The sequence below is a fragment of the Ahaetulla prasina genome, chromosome 8 (genome assembly GCF_028640845.1).
Source record: "Ahaetulla prasina isolate Xishuangbanna chromosome 8, ASM2864084v1, whole genome shotgun sequence".
Lineage (NCBI taxonomy): Eukaryota > Metazoa > Chordata > Lepidosauria > Squamata > Colubridae > Ahaetulla > Ahaetulla prasina.
In genome coordinates, this window is record NC_080546.1 from 36,894,469 (window position 1) to 36,910,752 (window position 16,284).

The 16,284-nt window shown below is 39.3% G+C and overlaps 1 protein-coding gene across 3 annotated transcripts in view; it reads left to right on the forward strand.

The window, feature by feature from the left end:
• Positions 1-2,193: 2,193 nt before the first annotated feature.
• Positions 2,194-16,284, forward strand: part of TBC1D9 (TBC1 domain family member 9) — a 57,789-nt gene continuing 43,698 nt past the window's right edge. For 2 of the 3 annotated variants that reach the window (XM_058193084.1, XM_058193085.1), the window contains exon 1: positions 2,195-3,378. In XM_058193084.1, the coding sequence (XP_058049067.1) occupies positions 3,252-3,378 (127 nt within the window). In that variant the 5' untranslated portion in view covers positions 2,195-3,251. Of the gene's footprint in view, positions 3,379-16,284 lie in introns of all 3 variants that reach the window. The other variant, XM_058193086.1, reaches the window with a different exon arrangement.

The window sequence follows — 16,284 nt, forward strand, 5'->3', positions numbered from 1 at the left end:
CACATAGTCAGATATTCAGTTTCTGGGGCAATTTCTTTTATTTATAACTCACACTTCTTTGAAGATCTCCTTAGGTGAAGATTCACTTAAGGACACTGATGAGTGGGGTATCCTGAGGAGCTCAGGCATAGGGATGAATTCCATGCCACTAGTGACCTGGAAAGGGGTCAGGCCAGTGCTGCTATGTACGACATTATTGTATGCCACTTCAGCAAACTTCATACCCAGAGTCATGGGGAAGAAAAGCAGTAGGAATGGAAGCAATTTACAGGAGCAACTAGTGACTTCTATGCCAGCAATTTTGCTTGGGGGAAGACAGAAGGGAAGGCTAACATGTCACCCAATATAAATCAGTTCAACCTTAAAACACTCACAAAAGAACTATGAAGCTGGAACCAAAGTTAAATAGTTTAACCTCAAGGGTATTTTATAATGATTTACCTAGAGATAAACGTTTCCATAATAAAAAAAAGTAGCTAAATAAAAATATTCCAGGATTTCTCTAATGGGAGCTCCCTATCTTAAAGAAGTTTATTTATTTATTTATTTATTTATTTATTTATTTATTTATTAGTTTGTCAAACATGTACAAGATAGCAGGTATGAATATGATCATGGACATGAACAAAAGAAATGAATACAAATAAATGGGGACAGTAGGACACGACGGTAGGCACGCTAGTGCACTTATGAACACACCCTTTATGGAACTCTTAGGAATGGGGTGAGGTCCACGGTAGACAGTTTAAGGTTGAAGCTGTGACGGTTTGAGGATATAACCATGGAATCGGGTAGAGCATTTCAGACATTGACCACTCTGTTGCTGAAGTCGTATTTTCTGCAATCGAGTTTGAAGTGGTTTACCTTGAGTTTGTCTCGATTGTTTACCTGTGTATTATTGTGCTTGAAGCTGAAGACATTGTTGACAGGTAAGACGTTGTAGCAGACAATTTTGTGTACTATGCATAGTTCAGACTGCAGGAGGTGCAGTTTTTGGTCCAAGCCCAAAATTTTAAGCCCGGTGGCATAAGGGATTCTATTGTGAGTAGAGGAGTGACGTACTCCTCTCATGAAATACCTCTGGTATTGCACTGGCCTGACCCCTTTCCAGGTCACTAGTGGCATGAAATACCTCAATCATATTAATGTCTGATATTATTGCACCTTAAAAAACTATGAGTGAAATCTTCTCAAACATATGAACCAGTGGTGAAATACAAATTTTTTTCCTACCGGTTCTGTGGATGTGGCTTGGTGGGCATGACTTGGTAGGCGTGGCAGGGAAAAGATACTGCAAAATCTCCATTTCCACCCCACTCCTAGGGGAAGGATATTGCAAAATCTCCATTCCCATCCTCTCTGTGACCAGCCAGAGGTGGTATTTGCCAGTTCTCTGAACTACTCAAAATTTCCGCTACTGGTTCTCCAGAACCTGTCAGAACCTGCTGGATTTCACCCCTGATATGAACTATTATGTAGGAATCTTAGCAAAGACACAGAATCTTAGCAAAGACACAGGATCAAAAATTGCTAGGTGTTTCCATGCATAGAATCGTAGAAGCTGTTACCTTGGGCTACAAGAACAGCTATGATTCAGACCGCCACCAGATGGCAGTAAAGACCTTGGGTTTCAAGGTCTGCTTCTACCTGGGGGTGGTCTAATTTTTCTCGTCCAGTGACTCCAGTCTAATAATGCTGATTAATTGTATTTGTGGATGACGAGGGCTTTGTGTGCTTATAGGGTTTTTGTTGTTGTTGCAGCTTTTCCTATGTCAATATATTTTATCCCTTGCCAACACCTGCTTTGAAGAAAAAGAAATGACTTCGAGAAATTAATCGGGCTTGTAGAATAACCGACTGGCAAGGCAGTCCGGCTTAGAAACCGAAATGGGCGATTACTTCGGACTCACTACCGTCCCGCCGGCACCTTCTGCGGGCAAAAGAGTGGGGGAGGCTGGCTGGGTGGGTGGGAAACGTGCCTCTTGTTCCGCATTACCCTTCACGAAACCACCAGCTCCTACCGGGGCTCCACAGGAGGCCCTTCACCGGACTCCCGCCGCTTGGGTGGAGCTTGCGGGCTTGGAAGCCAAGGCAGGGATGTGGAGACCGCGTGACCAGCTCTTGGGATTGCAGGAAGCGCCAAGCCAACCACCGCGCTCTGCGCAGGTTGTGCCAGCCGAGGCCACGCCTCTTTGGAACCTGGCGCGTCAGCCCTCCGGAGGCGATAGGCTCGGCCGGGCGATGGAGATCCGCAGCGGAGCAGAGCGGGGCGTTCCAGGGTGTTGCTGGTCGGTGCCATCCCGGCCGGGCAGGGATGGGCGATCTAAGCGATCGCGAGTTTAGCGACCCAGCGGAGGATGCTAGGGCTAACCTCTTGCGGCTTGGCGTGCGCATGAACGAGGACAGCCGGTGGGCTCCTTAGCCGCCTTTGCGACGTCCTTTGTCGGACGGTGTTGGACAGCGTCCCCTTTCGGGGGAAGAAGCTTTATCGGGGCCAGTCCGGTGTCGCTTGGCCGTGCGCCTCCCAGGCGGCGGGTTTTTAACCCGGAGAGACCAGTTAGACGCCGGGGCGATAGGACGCGATCGTCCGAAATCCCGGGGTGTTTTCGCGTCAGTCGTGCCGGGGACACTGCGGGGTTTGCCAGCTCCGAAAGGACTCTGGCGCACTGAGAGGTGGAAGAGGAAGGACCGGTCGATTCGAGCCGGGCAGCTCTCTAGCCGCCTCTGTCCGTATACCTGACCTTGCCTCCTTCGCATATAAACGACGGGGAACAAGCGGTCTTTGCAGGCAAGATTTTCTTGGCTCGGGAGGTAATTCCGAACCGTCGCCCGCTTCCCTCGTCTGGTTCTGTGGTCGGATGCGGTCCTCGCCCCACCGCCGCATCCTTCCCGGGGCTCTATTGGCATGAGCCGGCTGGGAGATGGCGTTACCGCCCGGCAGGAGTGAGGCTGGGCGGGCTCAGCCGCCGCGTCGGCCGCTCTGAGGTCACCGCTCGGCTTGTTCCCGCGTCCCCACCGCCGTGACTCCCGAGCGTGAGAGCTGCTTCTACTACCGAGGACGCGGGGAAGCGCAGCGGGCATGCCGCGGCTCTTTCTTGCTTCCCTCCTTCCCGATGATCCGTGCTTCCGTCGAGCTACTGGCGGCGCCCCACCGGGCTGGGCCGGGCGCTGAGGGAGAACGGAGGCTGCGTTCTTGAGAAGCGTCCGCCGAAAAGAAGCTTCCCCCGGCTGCCTTTGTCTTGGCCGGGAGGATGTGGGTGAACCCGGAGGAGGTGCTGCTGGCCAATGCCTTGTGGATCACGGAGCGGGCCAACCCGTACTTCATCCTGCAGAAAAGGAAGGGGCACGGAGGAGATGGAGGCAGCGGAGGGATCACTGGTAAGAGCGGAGGGCTCCCCTCTGGGATAGGGGCGCTCAGCTCTTCTTTATCCAGAAGACAAGTAGTCCTCCTGAATTCACGGGGACTACTGGTGAATAGGCCCTTGTGAATTCCATAGCCTGTGTTGATCTAGCTCATTTTGGGGGGGGGGTGTCTTATTACCATTGATGGTGGGGGGGAGGGGGGCTATATATGAGGAGTTCTTGGTTCTCCCTGAGCTCGGTTTTTTGCTTGCAGAGCTTACATTACCAACAAGGTAACAGTGAGGTAACAACTGGACAGCAAAGCCCACTCACACTCACACTGATGTTACACAGTCAAGGCATAGCATAGCATAACCATTACCATACCACACCACACCATACCATACCATACCCCTTTACTGTCACTTTGAATATACACTAATTGGCATACGTTAAAATGAAATGTCATTGCATACAGCTCTCAAAGGGTGACCACCTCCAATATACACCACATAATCATGACAGAATAAATATATAAAGAATGGAATGTCTGCAACCTAACAACCAAGCCCAGACAGCACCAAGCACTTCACAATTCAACCCTGAGCTACTGAGCTGTATATTATCTATAGGCTATATAAGATTTCAGCATTTCAGGTTGAAAAAGTACACATCTCTTAAACCAGAGGTGGGGAACTATGGCCCCTTTATGACTTGTGGACTTCAACTCCCAGAATTGAAGTCCAGAGGTCATAAAAGGACCATAGCTTCCCACCCCGTTTTAAATAAAACTGAAAATGACTGCTATGTTTTCTTCCATTATGTCTTTTGGATATATTTGTACGCTTTGCTAGAGCTTCTGCAATCTAATGCCCTTCAGATATGTGGGTCATGAAACTCCCAGCCAAAAGCTCTGGTAGGGACTCTGGAAATTGTCATCCCAATATTTTTGGAAGGCATTAGGCTATGGAAGGTTGTAATTATGTACAGTAATTACTTGCGGTATTATTTTGGGCTGACAATTTTATTGCTAATTATTAGTTCCTTTGTCATTTCACAGAAAAACATTGGGCGGGGAATTTATGACAATTCCATAAAACTGTTGGGATTATTATTGACCTGTGTAGGAAATCTTTAAAAGCTCTTTTGACCTCCCTGAGAGGTACTTCCAAGTATTTATACAAAGCGTTTGGTGTACTTATTCTGCTTTGAAATTCTTTTGTAGTTTCATCTTCCAACGTTCTCTGTGAAAGTTCCTTGTCTGTTCTCTTGCTGTAAATGTGGTGCATCGGGTATAAAATTGCCTAAGGTCACAGAATTAAAACTGCCTTGTAGAATAGACAAAAATCAATTCTGAACATCAGGGTTTAAAATGGTTTAGGCAGTGGTGGGATTCAGCCGGTTCGCACCACTTCGGGAGAACTGGTTGTTAACTTTCTGAGCATTTTGGCAAACTGGTTGTTGGAAGAAATCATTAGGGCAGGGAACCAGTTGTTAAATTACTTGAATCCCACCACTGGGTTTAGGATATTTTCTGTTTCTGTTGGCTACACAAATAAATAAGGGGTACACTCTTTTTTTATTTCGGTAATTGCAGTGTCCCAAAAGTGCTTTTTCAAGAGCAACTGGACTTTCTGGTTTTTCTTTGAAGACCTTTCGCTTCTCATCCAAGAAGCTTCTTCAGCTAAGAAGCAAAACGTCTTCAAAGAAAAACCAGAAAGTCCAGTTGCCTCTTGAAAAAGCATCTTTAGGACAATCATGACCTGGATGACTGAGAATCTCCACGGTCATGAAGTTGCCGTGGTTCAGATCCACTTCTACACTTGGTTGGTGTTACAAGCAAGAATCCATTACTAGAGAACTCTTTTTGATTTAATGGTTTATTTCGGTGGTCATCATGGCTACCATGTTTAGAATTTCTATTGAATAATTTTGCTTCCAGCATTGGGAAGTCAGAAAGATAAATACATTTCAGTCTTCTTGTATTTATGTTCAGTCTTACATAAATAGCCATGATATTACTAGCTTTACAATACAGAAAAAAAAGGAATACAATTGTCTAATTTTAGCCCAGGTAAATTATGTAAGAGTAGCAGAGGCCTAAAGGAACGTTAATACTGTTATTCTACTATTTCAGGTAAGGTACCCTGTTTTCCCCAAAATAAGACCACCCTGGATAATAAGCCCAACGGGCTTTTGAGACCATGAGCTTAAAATAAGCTCTCCCTGAAAATAAGCCCCCCCCCAAATAAATCCTCCCCGAAAATATTTAAATGCATCTGCAGCCGGTCCCCACCATTTCCTCTGCTTAGGCTTAGGGAAACAGAGCTGGAAATCAGGTAAGACAGCAAGAGGCGCCCCAAAATAATAAGATCTCCGTGAAAATAAGGCCAAGTGCTTATTTTGGGGTTCAAAAAAATATAAGACTTGGTCTTATTTTTGGGGAAACACGGTAGTACACATGTTTTACGCATATGAGTGCTTTTTTTAAAGGAATTTTAATTTGGGCAGCTTGGAAACCTTTGAAGGAACATTCTTAATTTGTCCTTTTCATTTTGATATTACATTTTCTTTAAAATGGCTAATTTATCATCCCTTTCACTCGGTGTGTTATTGTTATTATAGGCAGTTATCAGAATGGAACTCATGGGTATGCTTTAAACTGTTTCTTTCTTGTTTCTTGATCTGATTTTGTTTGTATAAAAACCTTAATGGTAGCAATAAGATCACAAAATATTGCTGTTTTTTCTTTAAATCCCTTACCGCTTCAAATCATATCCTAAAAATTAGGATCATCATAAATAATTCAAGAAGTTCTTCAAGGTGACTTCAAGTTCTTACTAGAAAAAAAAATGTTCAGTTTATAGCAGTTGTCCCTGTCTTAGATACCTAGCCAAACTGAACAGTGATTCAAACAGTGCCATGCCTATAAATTAAAGAACACCTCCTCTGCTGACTGCAGTATTGTATTTTGTTTTTAGTGTTTTATTAATGTATTGAAAATAATATAGAATTCTACAGATGAATAATTCAGTCTATTTCTGACCGTTATTGCATAATATAAAAAGACTTGGAAGACTCTGGCTTGGTTTCCTTTTGAAAAAAAAAACATCAGTGATATTCTAGGAGAACATACGGTAATTGTTAAAATAAGAGTTTACACCTAGATAAATGTGTTTCTCTGTTATATGAAAATGTTGAAATATTTGAATGAATGAACAAAAGGAAGGATCACTGAATCTGAGAGGTTTAATGTTTGAGGGGAATTTTTCAGAATTTCAAGTGAAATAGATCCTGAATGTATAAAGTGCATTTTTCATATAATTTTCAATTAAAATGCAAAGGCACTTGCTTTTCATATAAAAGATTCCAGACTTAGCCTCTGATGGTTTCTAGTTAAAGAAGATTTTGGATAGTAAAAAAGGGGAAGGTGGTTTACTTGTTAGAGCTGATACCTAGAGACACAGTATTCAAATCTTTCCCATAATCTTTAATAGTACATTCAAAGTAAAAATCAAACAAAGTTTTAAATTATGTACGCTTTGTGTTTCATGGAATAGGATTGTATTTTCAACATTTGGATTTTTAAAAGGGCTGTCTATCTTGTACATAAAGTGCATGTACTGTTCTGGTTTTATTGTAGTGGATAAAACAAATGAATAATAATTGTACATATTAAGTTTGAGGTAAACTGGAAATTAAAATAAGAGTTTGACATAGATATCTCATTGTTTCTATTTTAGGGATTCTCAGCTGCTTTCAAATATTGAGTACAGGCAGTCCTCGACTTATAACCCCAATTGAGCCCCAAATTTCTGTTGCTAAATGAGATGGTTGTTAAGGGAGTTTTGCTCCATTTTATGACCTTTTTTGCCACAGTTGTTGTGTGAATCACTGCAGTTGTTAAGTTAGTAACAGTTTGCTAAGTGAATCTGGTTTCCCCAGTGACTTTGCTTTTCAAAAGGTCACAAACAGGGTTCACATAACCCAGGGATACTGCAAAGGTCATAAATATGAGTCAGTTGCCAAGCATTTGACTTTTGATGGTGTGGCCATGGAGATTCTACAATGGTCATAAGTATGAAAAAGTCATAAGTCACTTCTTTAAGTGCCATTGTAATTTCGAACAGTTACTAAATGACCTGTTGTAAGTCAAGGACTACCTGTAGTTTATCTGCCCAAATCTATGTTCAATTTAGACTCGGACAAAGGCCTCTATTTAGAGGAGCCATTTCTTTAGAATGAATGGTCATATATACTTCCATATATTTATGATAGCAGCTGATTCTCATCGTCTGGACTATGAAGTAGTTTATTATAACCTGGGTATGTTCCAACAATTGACAGCCTGTGAAATTATGCCAGAAATCTTTCAAATGCATTGTGTAGGTATGAAGCAGTAATTAGGACTGAACTGTTTCCTTCTGTCTGTCTATGGAGATTCTCAGTCATCCAGGTCATGATTGTCAGAAAGATGACAACCATGATTTGATGATTTTCAAAAGGCACCTGGACCTTCTTGGTTTCTTTCGTTGAAGATGTTTTGTTTTTCATCCAAGAACATTCTTCAGTGCTGACTGAACGGTGGGGGGGATGGAAGGATTTATATTCCTTGCAGTCATCTGGTTGCTATCACTCTGGGAACATAATCATGTGAAGTTTTCAACACATGAAAGAAAGGTGAAAAAATTATATGATCTGAAGAGAGTATATTCTGCAAATAAATGAAATATCATATTTTTTCCCATTATGCAGTCAGCATCATTTTAAAAGAAATTACTGATAAACACTTAAGAGAAAAATCCAAAATTGTTTGGAAGGATCTGCATCTCTGTAATTCAACTATTTTCCCAACCGTAACTTCCCATTTTCTGTGCAATCTGGATAGCCTCTGAAGTTGATTTTAAAAGAGAATATGTAGGATTGAGAGAGAGAGGAGCAGAAGAAATCACTTCCTTACAGTTCTGCTGATAGACAGTTATCACAGCAGAAGCTGACACTGTATATTCACATATATTCAGTTCCCTTTTCCTTGCTGTTTTGAATTATTTATATTGTCAATTGACAATATTCAGTGCTCTTCAGTTTATTTGACATACAAATATATGACTGCTCTAATCCCTCCTGCTTCTGAACAATTTTTTACCCAGGGAATACACTAATTCTGTTCTGCTCTCTCTAATCTGCTAATAAAATTTTGAAATGCCTGTAAACTTTAGCAGAGAAATTCAAATTCTATGTTTCATAAGCCATTTAATCATGAATGAAACCTAGAAGATCATAGTTATTCTATACATTCCAATGGCCTTTTAGCCTTATTAGGCATGATATTTTCATATTTTCATTGCATGATGGTTCCATTCCAAATTATTTTTATTTTTCCAAGTTCGCAACATTTGAAGGCAAACAGTAGATGTATATGCAAATTGCCAATCAATCAAATTTTGTACATATTTCTGTGATTTGTAAGGCAAATTATTTTATATCAGCTTTCAGATATATATTTGAAATCATCAAAGTGGAATAAATTGCTGAAGACCAAATAAGTATAAAGTCTGGCTGAAACCTCTAAAGCTTTACGCTTTAAAAGAAAAGTGAAAGAGCTTACAGGAAATATTTTTTGTAACTTGTTTGTCTATTTCTTGTTACAAAATGTTGCTTCTGCTAAATGGCACATTTTGCAAACAGTTGTTTTTGCTTCAAGTAAAACCCAAACTAGCAGATTTGTCAGTCCTAAACATCATTATGTTTTCCTTCTGACTTCCTGATTGACTTTGCTTGTCAGTTCCCCAGAACACTGCAGCCGTCCTAAATACATGCCAGTTGCTGAGCATCCAAATTTTGGTCATGTGACCCTGGGGATGCTGCAACAGTAATGTAAAAAATTTTCATGTCACTTTTTCAGTGTTGTATCTTCGAACAGTCACTAAACAAATGGCTGTAAGTTGAGGAATACCTGTAATAACTTCCATATTATTTATTCATAAATAAATAAATAATATTCATATGGAATACTGTATTCTATGTTATTTATTACTTATGAACACTTAGTACATTAGGAAGTTTCATGTACAATCCCATGAAAAGATGTCTTAAAGTTGCCAAGGTTGAAAAACATTGGATAAAATTTTCCCCACCTTTTATTTGTAGCTGCAGGTTTCTCATTACATGACATCATAATATTTTGTTTTCATCATTCCATACATTAGTAGTCAATAGGACTTTGGAATGCACATGTGATTTAAGACAGTTTTAAGTTTACTGTTTATTAAAACTAGAGTAGATATTATAGGGAGGGAATAGATTATTGCTACCCTGTTTCCCAAAAATTAGACCTAGCACAATTTTTCAGGATGTTCATAATATAAGCCCTATCCCAAAAATAAGCCCCAGGTAGGATCCAGGGGTGAAATCCAGCAGGTTCTGACAGGTTCTGGAGAACTGGTAGCAGAAAATTTGAGCAGTTTGGAGAACTGGCAAATACCACCTCTGCCTGGCCCCAGAGTGAGGGTGGGAATGGAGATTTTGCAATATCCTTCCCCCAGGAGTGGGAGGGAATGGGGATTTGCAGTATCCTTCCCCTGCTATGCCCAGCAAGCCACACCACGCCAACCAAGCCATGCCCACAGAGCCGGTAATAAAAAAAATTGGATTTCCCCACTGTTAAGATCATCAGCCAGATGGACACATTTAGTACCATATTTCCCTGGAAATAAGACCCAACCATAAAATAAGTCCTAATGTGTGTTTGGAGCAAAAATTAATATAAGACCTGGCTTTATATTCAGGAAAACATGGTACTGTGTACTTTAGACTTTCAGATTTTAGATTTCTTCTTTGTAAAAAATATGTATGAAAATACTTTTACCTTTTTTTAATATCCTTGGATAGACATCCTTCCTTTTATCTACAGAATTGTCTAACGATGCATAAACTGATACCTTGGTATGAAATTATATGTAATAATAATTAGCTGTATGAATGTACAGCTTAGTAATTTTTTCTTTGAATACTTGGTGAATGTGTCTATGTGTCATTTGTTAGTTTCTAAAAATAAAATGTTACACACTAAAAAAAATAAATGATGCTTTTGAGCAAGAAAAACATGTTTATCAGTCATAACCTGGATTTTGTGTATACTAATTATGTGTACAAAATAAACATTACGTGCAGCCCACCCTTTGTAAATAGGCTTGAGAAATTACAAATAAGAGTCCACATGCCTACTAAGCCTACTAAGGCTGCTGCAAAGTTCAGCCTTGGACACTCATTTTTATCTGTATTGGAGGCAATCACTAGGACAGGAAGAATGCAACAAATGTTATTCTTTCTCATTTTTCTCATATCTTGGAAAAGAACCTGAACTGTCCAGTTTTTCATTCCAATGAAGATGAAGCTTCCCTCCAGTTAAGCTTAATTCTTACTGATTTCAGGTATTAAGTAGGTGCAAACCTGCTTAGTGGCGTTAGATAGCATTCCATATTTTCAGTGGAAAATACAATGTGGCCACTATGTTTGCCCTCTGAGCAGCATAGAGAGGGTTCATGTGGTACTAGCTGGACGCTCGTGCTTTGCTATGAAACTATGTGTTCGGGTGTGATAAATTGACACTTAAAGCATGAAACTTAATGTACTATGTGTAACTCCATAGCATCAGAGGTGTTAATATAAGGCAAGTGGCAGTTGGAACAAAGGGGGAGGGCTAGTAGAATTCCCAGCCCGCAGGCCTGATGAGTCATGTGCTGGCCACGCCTACGCCTGGTTTAGCAAAGATAATATAAGGCAACTGGCAGTTGGGACAGAGTTCCTGTCAGGTGGGGAGGGGGACTAGAACATCTAACTCCTTAGCATCAGAACATGTGAATATAATACTGTATATGAAATAATAATGTTCTGATGGTCATTTCAAAAAATCCTTTCTTAGTAAGCACCTAGAAGCCAAGAGGAGCATAGATGCCAAATTTCAAGTTTGTAGGCTTTACTGTTCTGGAGATTTCATGATGATGCGTGAGTGGTTTTCACTTTTATATATATAGATTAAACTGCTGTCATCTTCTCTCCTCCAAAAACATGCATAGAAATGGTAACAGTGGATAAACCTGCAAAGAGGCATGCTGAAAGAATCTGCTAATCTCTGTTACACCTACTGCACACAGCAGTAAATGGTTGGATTGGCTCCATCCTTTTTAGCCTTTCAGAAAGCTTTAAAGACATGTCTCAACTCTCAGGCATTTGGCCTGGATGTTAGATGACTGAAAATATGAGCTATGTAGATAGCCTCAGTTATAGTGTGTTCTGTTGCTGATAGCTTTAGTAGTGTGTTTCCAATTTTAATGAATTGTGAACTGCCTAGAGTCACATGAATAGGATGAGCAGCCATGTACATTGTTTAAATAGATTAAAAGCAATAAATTATTTAGCAATAAATTATTTAGCAATAAATAAGTGGGTTGAAATAGCCTTCATTTCCACTGTTGTTATTTTTTTTTAAATTCAAAAAAAATGCATACCAATTTTGAATCACCATGTAGTTAAATTTGGCAACAAGGTCTTGGCCAGGCGACAAATGAGGGCCTCCGGGAGCCTTTCCTGATCTGGACTGTATATTCTTTTCAGCCAACATCACTTAGTTTGTTGGAATCTAGCAAGGATGCTGAAAAGGTTTTGGCAGTTTTTATGCCAGTGGCTGCCCATTGAAGTATTTTAAGAGGATTATGATCTTATGATACTTAACATTGTATTTCATCTTCAAAATGATTTTACCATTTTGTAGGATATTTTGTTATTATTTTGTAAGTTGCCCAACATCTAAAATAATTTATTCAATCATTTCTTGAGAAGCACTTGAGGCCAAACTAAATATTATGTTAGTTACATGTATACATTTAGACAGAATGCTTAAATGGGAATACTGGGGGAAAAGCAGGCAGGGTATTTGCTCATAATATCCTCTTGGACAGGATCCCTTCATTAGTTCTTCATTGTAAATAATTGCTTCTTGTTGTGATTTTTGCTGTGAAAATGCTGATCCTTGGGCACAAATAACTATCATATAAATAACTTCAAATCAAGAACTTGTGGGTTTTATGATATTCTTTACATCTGTACTAAAAGTTATCAATGCTCAAAATTTGCTACAAGATGAATGTACAGTACTCAGTGTCTCAGTGATCAGCAAATATAGGAAAACAAGGGGACTGTCCCCTGTTCTTGATTCAGAAACGTAAGGAAAATCTCTCTACACTAGGAATTAAGAATATTGGGCAGAAATCCAATATTCTTCGATTCTTGGAAATTCTGTCTTGTCTTCCCATGGAGCCTAATTTTCCTTTTAGCCACTGAGATCAGATTGCAGCCATAAAGCTTGAAAATTACTTTTTCAAGTGAAAGCTGATATTTTCATAATATTGCATAAGTGAATTAAATGTTTGGTGTTCACTCACAAGCATGTAATCTAGCTCAAGATAAATTGTCTTGCTTGTATTTCTGGAACAGCTATTGACTTACTTATCCCATTGATTTCCAGTGGGTCGACCAAAGTTTTTCTACAGTTACGATATATAGTAGGCTAAACTGCAGCCTGTGAATGTCACCTATAATTGTTAGCTTGTGGGCGGGCCAGTGACCATTGTTTTGGTTAACAATTCTGTATGTGCCCAGGCAAAATGCGCTGCTAGATTTGGCAAACTACAGAATAGCAATTTGTATGGCACAAAATAGCTAACACCAGACACCTTTCTTGTTCTTTTGACTCATATATCATAGGGATATATATAATATCTTGATCCCAAGACAAATATTTCACATGAATCCACCCCCTAACCTTCATGGTAAGCTAGCTCAGATACCATCTTTCTCCTCAACTAGGCTGGATGCTTGAGAGTGAGTAATAAAGAGTGAAGGGTAAAATGGATGTTTTTCCACACTGTAGCTGTAACAGTGGGTTTGAATGCCACAATGGCCTCCCCTTACCTCCTCAGGCACCATCAAGTATCTTTTTCTGGTTGGGGAAGAAATGTTGGTGGGCAGCAGGATTAGTTGACTTGGAGTATGGAGGTGATGGTTGTAAAAGCAGCAGCAATGATGTCTCTCTTATTTGCTCCAACTACACTTGCTCTACAATTGTTCATGACAGCCAAATATCAAAGAGATTAGCCCATGGAGCTGCATTAACCTCTGCTGCCTGATTGATAGCACTTGGTCTGTCCAGCAGCTTCAAACTAGAGTTTTCATCCGCTCAAATTAGCTTAGTGAATATGTTGGGAATATAGTTTAAAATATGTGGATAAAATATCAGGTTGGGGGAAAGTGCAATGAAGAATCACAGGCTTGAGGCTTCCTGTTTGAAGAGTAACAACTTTCAATAGAGCAGAGATATGCAAAGCCCATTTCTGCTCATTGTATATGAGAAATGTGTATATGCGTAGGGGTGTCTGTTGCAAAGGTCATCTTGCTGTTGAATCTTATCTTTGCAATTTGGTTTGATGCCCAGTGTGATTCCTTTGTAATTAGATAAAAAGATAAAGACACTCTTGAATAGAGTTTGACTGTTAATGACTCCATGGAGCCGTTTACATTGTTTTTTAGCAACAATATGGAAAAAGGTTGTCATTGCTTTCATCCAGGTTGTTAATTTCATAGCCTAGCCTAGCCTTACCTGTAGCCCTGGAATTCCTGGTGGATTTTCATCCATATTTTTCCAAATCCAGTTGTGCTTAGATATTTCAGGATAGTTTAGGTTGGTTGTATGTTACCATCTACCATGATCTAAGAAAAATTTATATCGGGGGCATTTACTTTTCCAGACAAGCTTATGTAAAATTAATAAAAGAGAAATATATTTACTTATTTTCCTTGAAAATTTTTTAAATAGAAGCTTCGGCTCTCATCTGCTAGTCCCATATCACTATCTGTTGGTTATGTTCTCCCTCCAAAATGGCTGATAGGAAAATGTGGTCTGTGGGTTGTTCTGCTTTGCCATAGATGTGATGAGTCCTCAATTGATATCATTACTTCTCAATGGTGGCACCAAGTGAGAAAAGAAATCAGCCCTTTGCCCAGGATATGTTTTCTTGTGCTTTTTGCTGGCTCCTAAAAATACAGTAAATCTCTGATAAATCTCCACTCTAGAGAATTGCTGCCAGTAAAAAGTAGCTGTAACAAAAGCTACAGATATACTATTTAAAGAGAGCAGGAGCAAAATATGAGAAATGTTGTCTTTGCCAACAAGCTTTTATTACTGTAACTGACTCTGAACTTGACTCCATAATAGATTGGTGGTATGTAGTAGTATTAAATCCTTTGGTGGGATGTATGGTGGGATTTTGTATTGTATGTCTCAACATGCCAAGAAACTATAATGTCTGCATTCAACTACTGCATTGCCAGAATTCAGAAGTACTGAGGAACTTCACAGTCTGAGGAACTTCACAGGAACAAAAACACATTTTAAAAAGAATTCTATTAATTGCAGATTCTCAGACAATGATAAAAAAAAATTGCTGCAAAATTAATTCTTTGGACATTTAGGTGGTAAACAATATAGATTTATGATGGTTACAATCCTTTGCAGTCATTTGATTGTGATTTGCAACCTTCCCAGCTGGCTTTCAACATGCAAAGTCAATTGTGAAAGCCAGATTTGCTTAACAACAGTGTTGTTCACTTAACAACCATGTGATTTGCTTAACAACCATGGTGACTCACTTAATGACTATGATAACAATGGCTGTAAAATCAGGTCCAGTCAAATGGTGACTGACTTAATGACTGCATCACTTAGCCAAAATTCTGAACCCAGTTGTGGTTGTAAGGCTAGGACTGTCTGTAAAAATAACATGCTCAGTTCTGTGGTTCAAACAATTTCATTGTTGTCCTACGCCAATAAATGTATATTAGATGCTCTAACTGTATTTGATGTTTTTAAAATCCATGTGGACTGAAGAATCTATCAGAATTGCATCATTTGCTAACCCAAATGATAAACTTAGATAATATCAATTTAATATTTGGTCACGCAATTACTGTTTTCCATAAAGCAAGCAGACGACAGAGGCCCTGTGCTAGATTTAAACAAGAAGAAGGATGTGGCAACAATGACAGAAGAAAGAGAAGAAAATTTCAGTAAGAACAAGGTTTAAGAGCTGGAGAATTAGGAAGAAGTAGACCTATAAGCCCCATATACTTATCAAATCATTACAACAGCTGACAGTTCATAAGATGGTTTCTTTTGTTTATGCCTCAATATAAAATGGTTTCAAATTTTGTTGGAATAAGAATCTTACATGTTGGGTATTTTAAGAATTTCATTTAGGGAAATGAAATTTGGGGAAGTAGCAAGTTCTAAAACAGAAATCATCTGAGGCTGAATGATTCATTCATTTACATACATACATCTATACATGTAGTCTTTGGCTTGGTACTGGATTTTGGTTGCTAAATGATGTGGTCTATGGGTCATAAATCACTATTTCCAAGGTTGTCGTAACATAAATGAACCATCCTTAAATGAATGGTTTTAAGTCAAGGACTATTCCGGTACTGCTTCATCTAGTGACGTAGGATAAAACTCTTCCTGTATTGCTCATAGTTTGAATAGTCTAAAAAAAGGGAAAGAATGATAGGAATCAGTGATGAGTTGTTAATGAAGCCACTTTTGAACTTTTTGCAAAAAACCTAAGAGAAATGTAATTTTGATTTTGGGATTTGATTATTAGAATTATATGGGATTATAGACATAACGTATATTGTTAATTTTAGAATAAGAGTTGTTTGTATTTTTTATATCTGTATCAAAGAAAGTCAATGCCATTTTTTATTTTTTCTTTACTTTTTCCTTTGTTTTTTGTACTTTTATCTTGCTTTTTGTCTGATTCTCTTTTTTTCTACTTTCTTTTTGCCTTGCTCATTTATTTTTTATTCATGTTTTTGAAAGTTAATAAA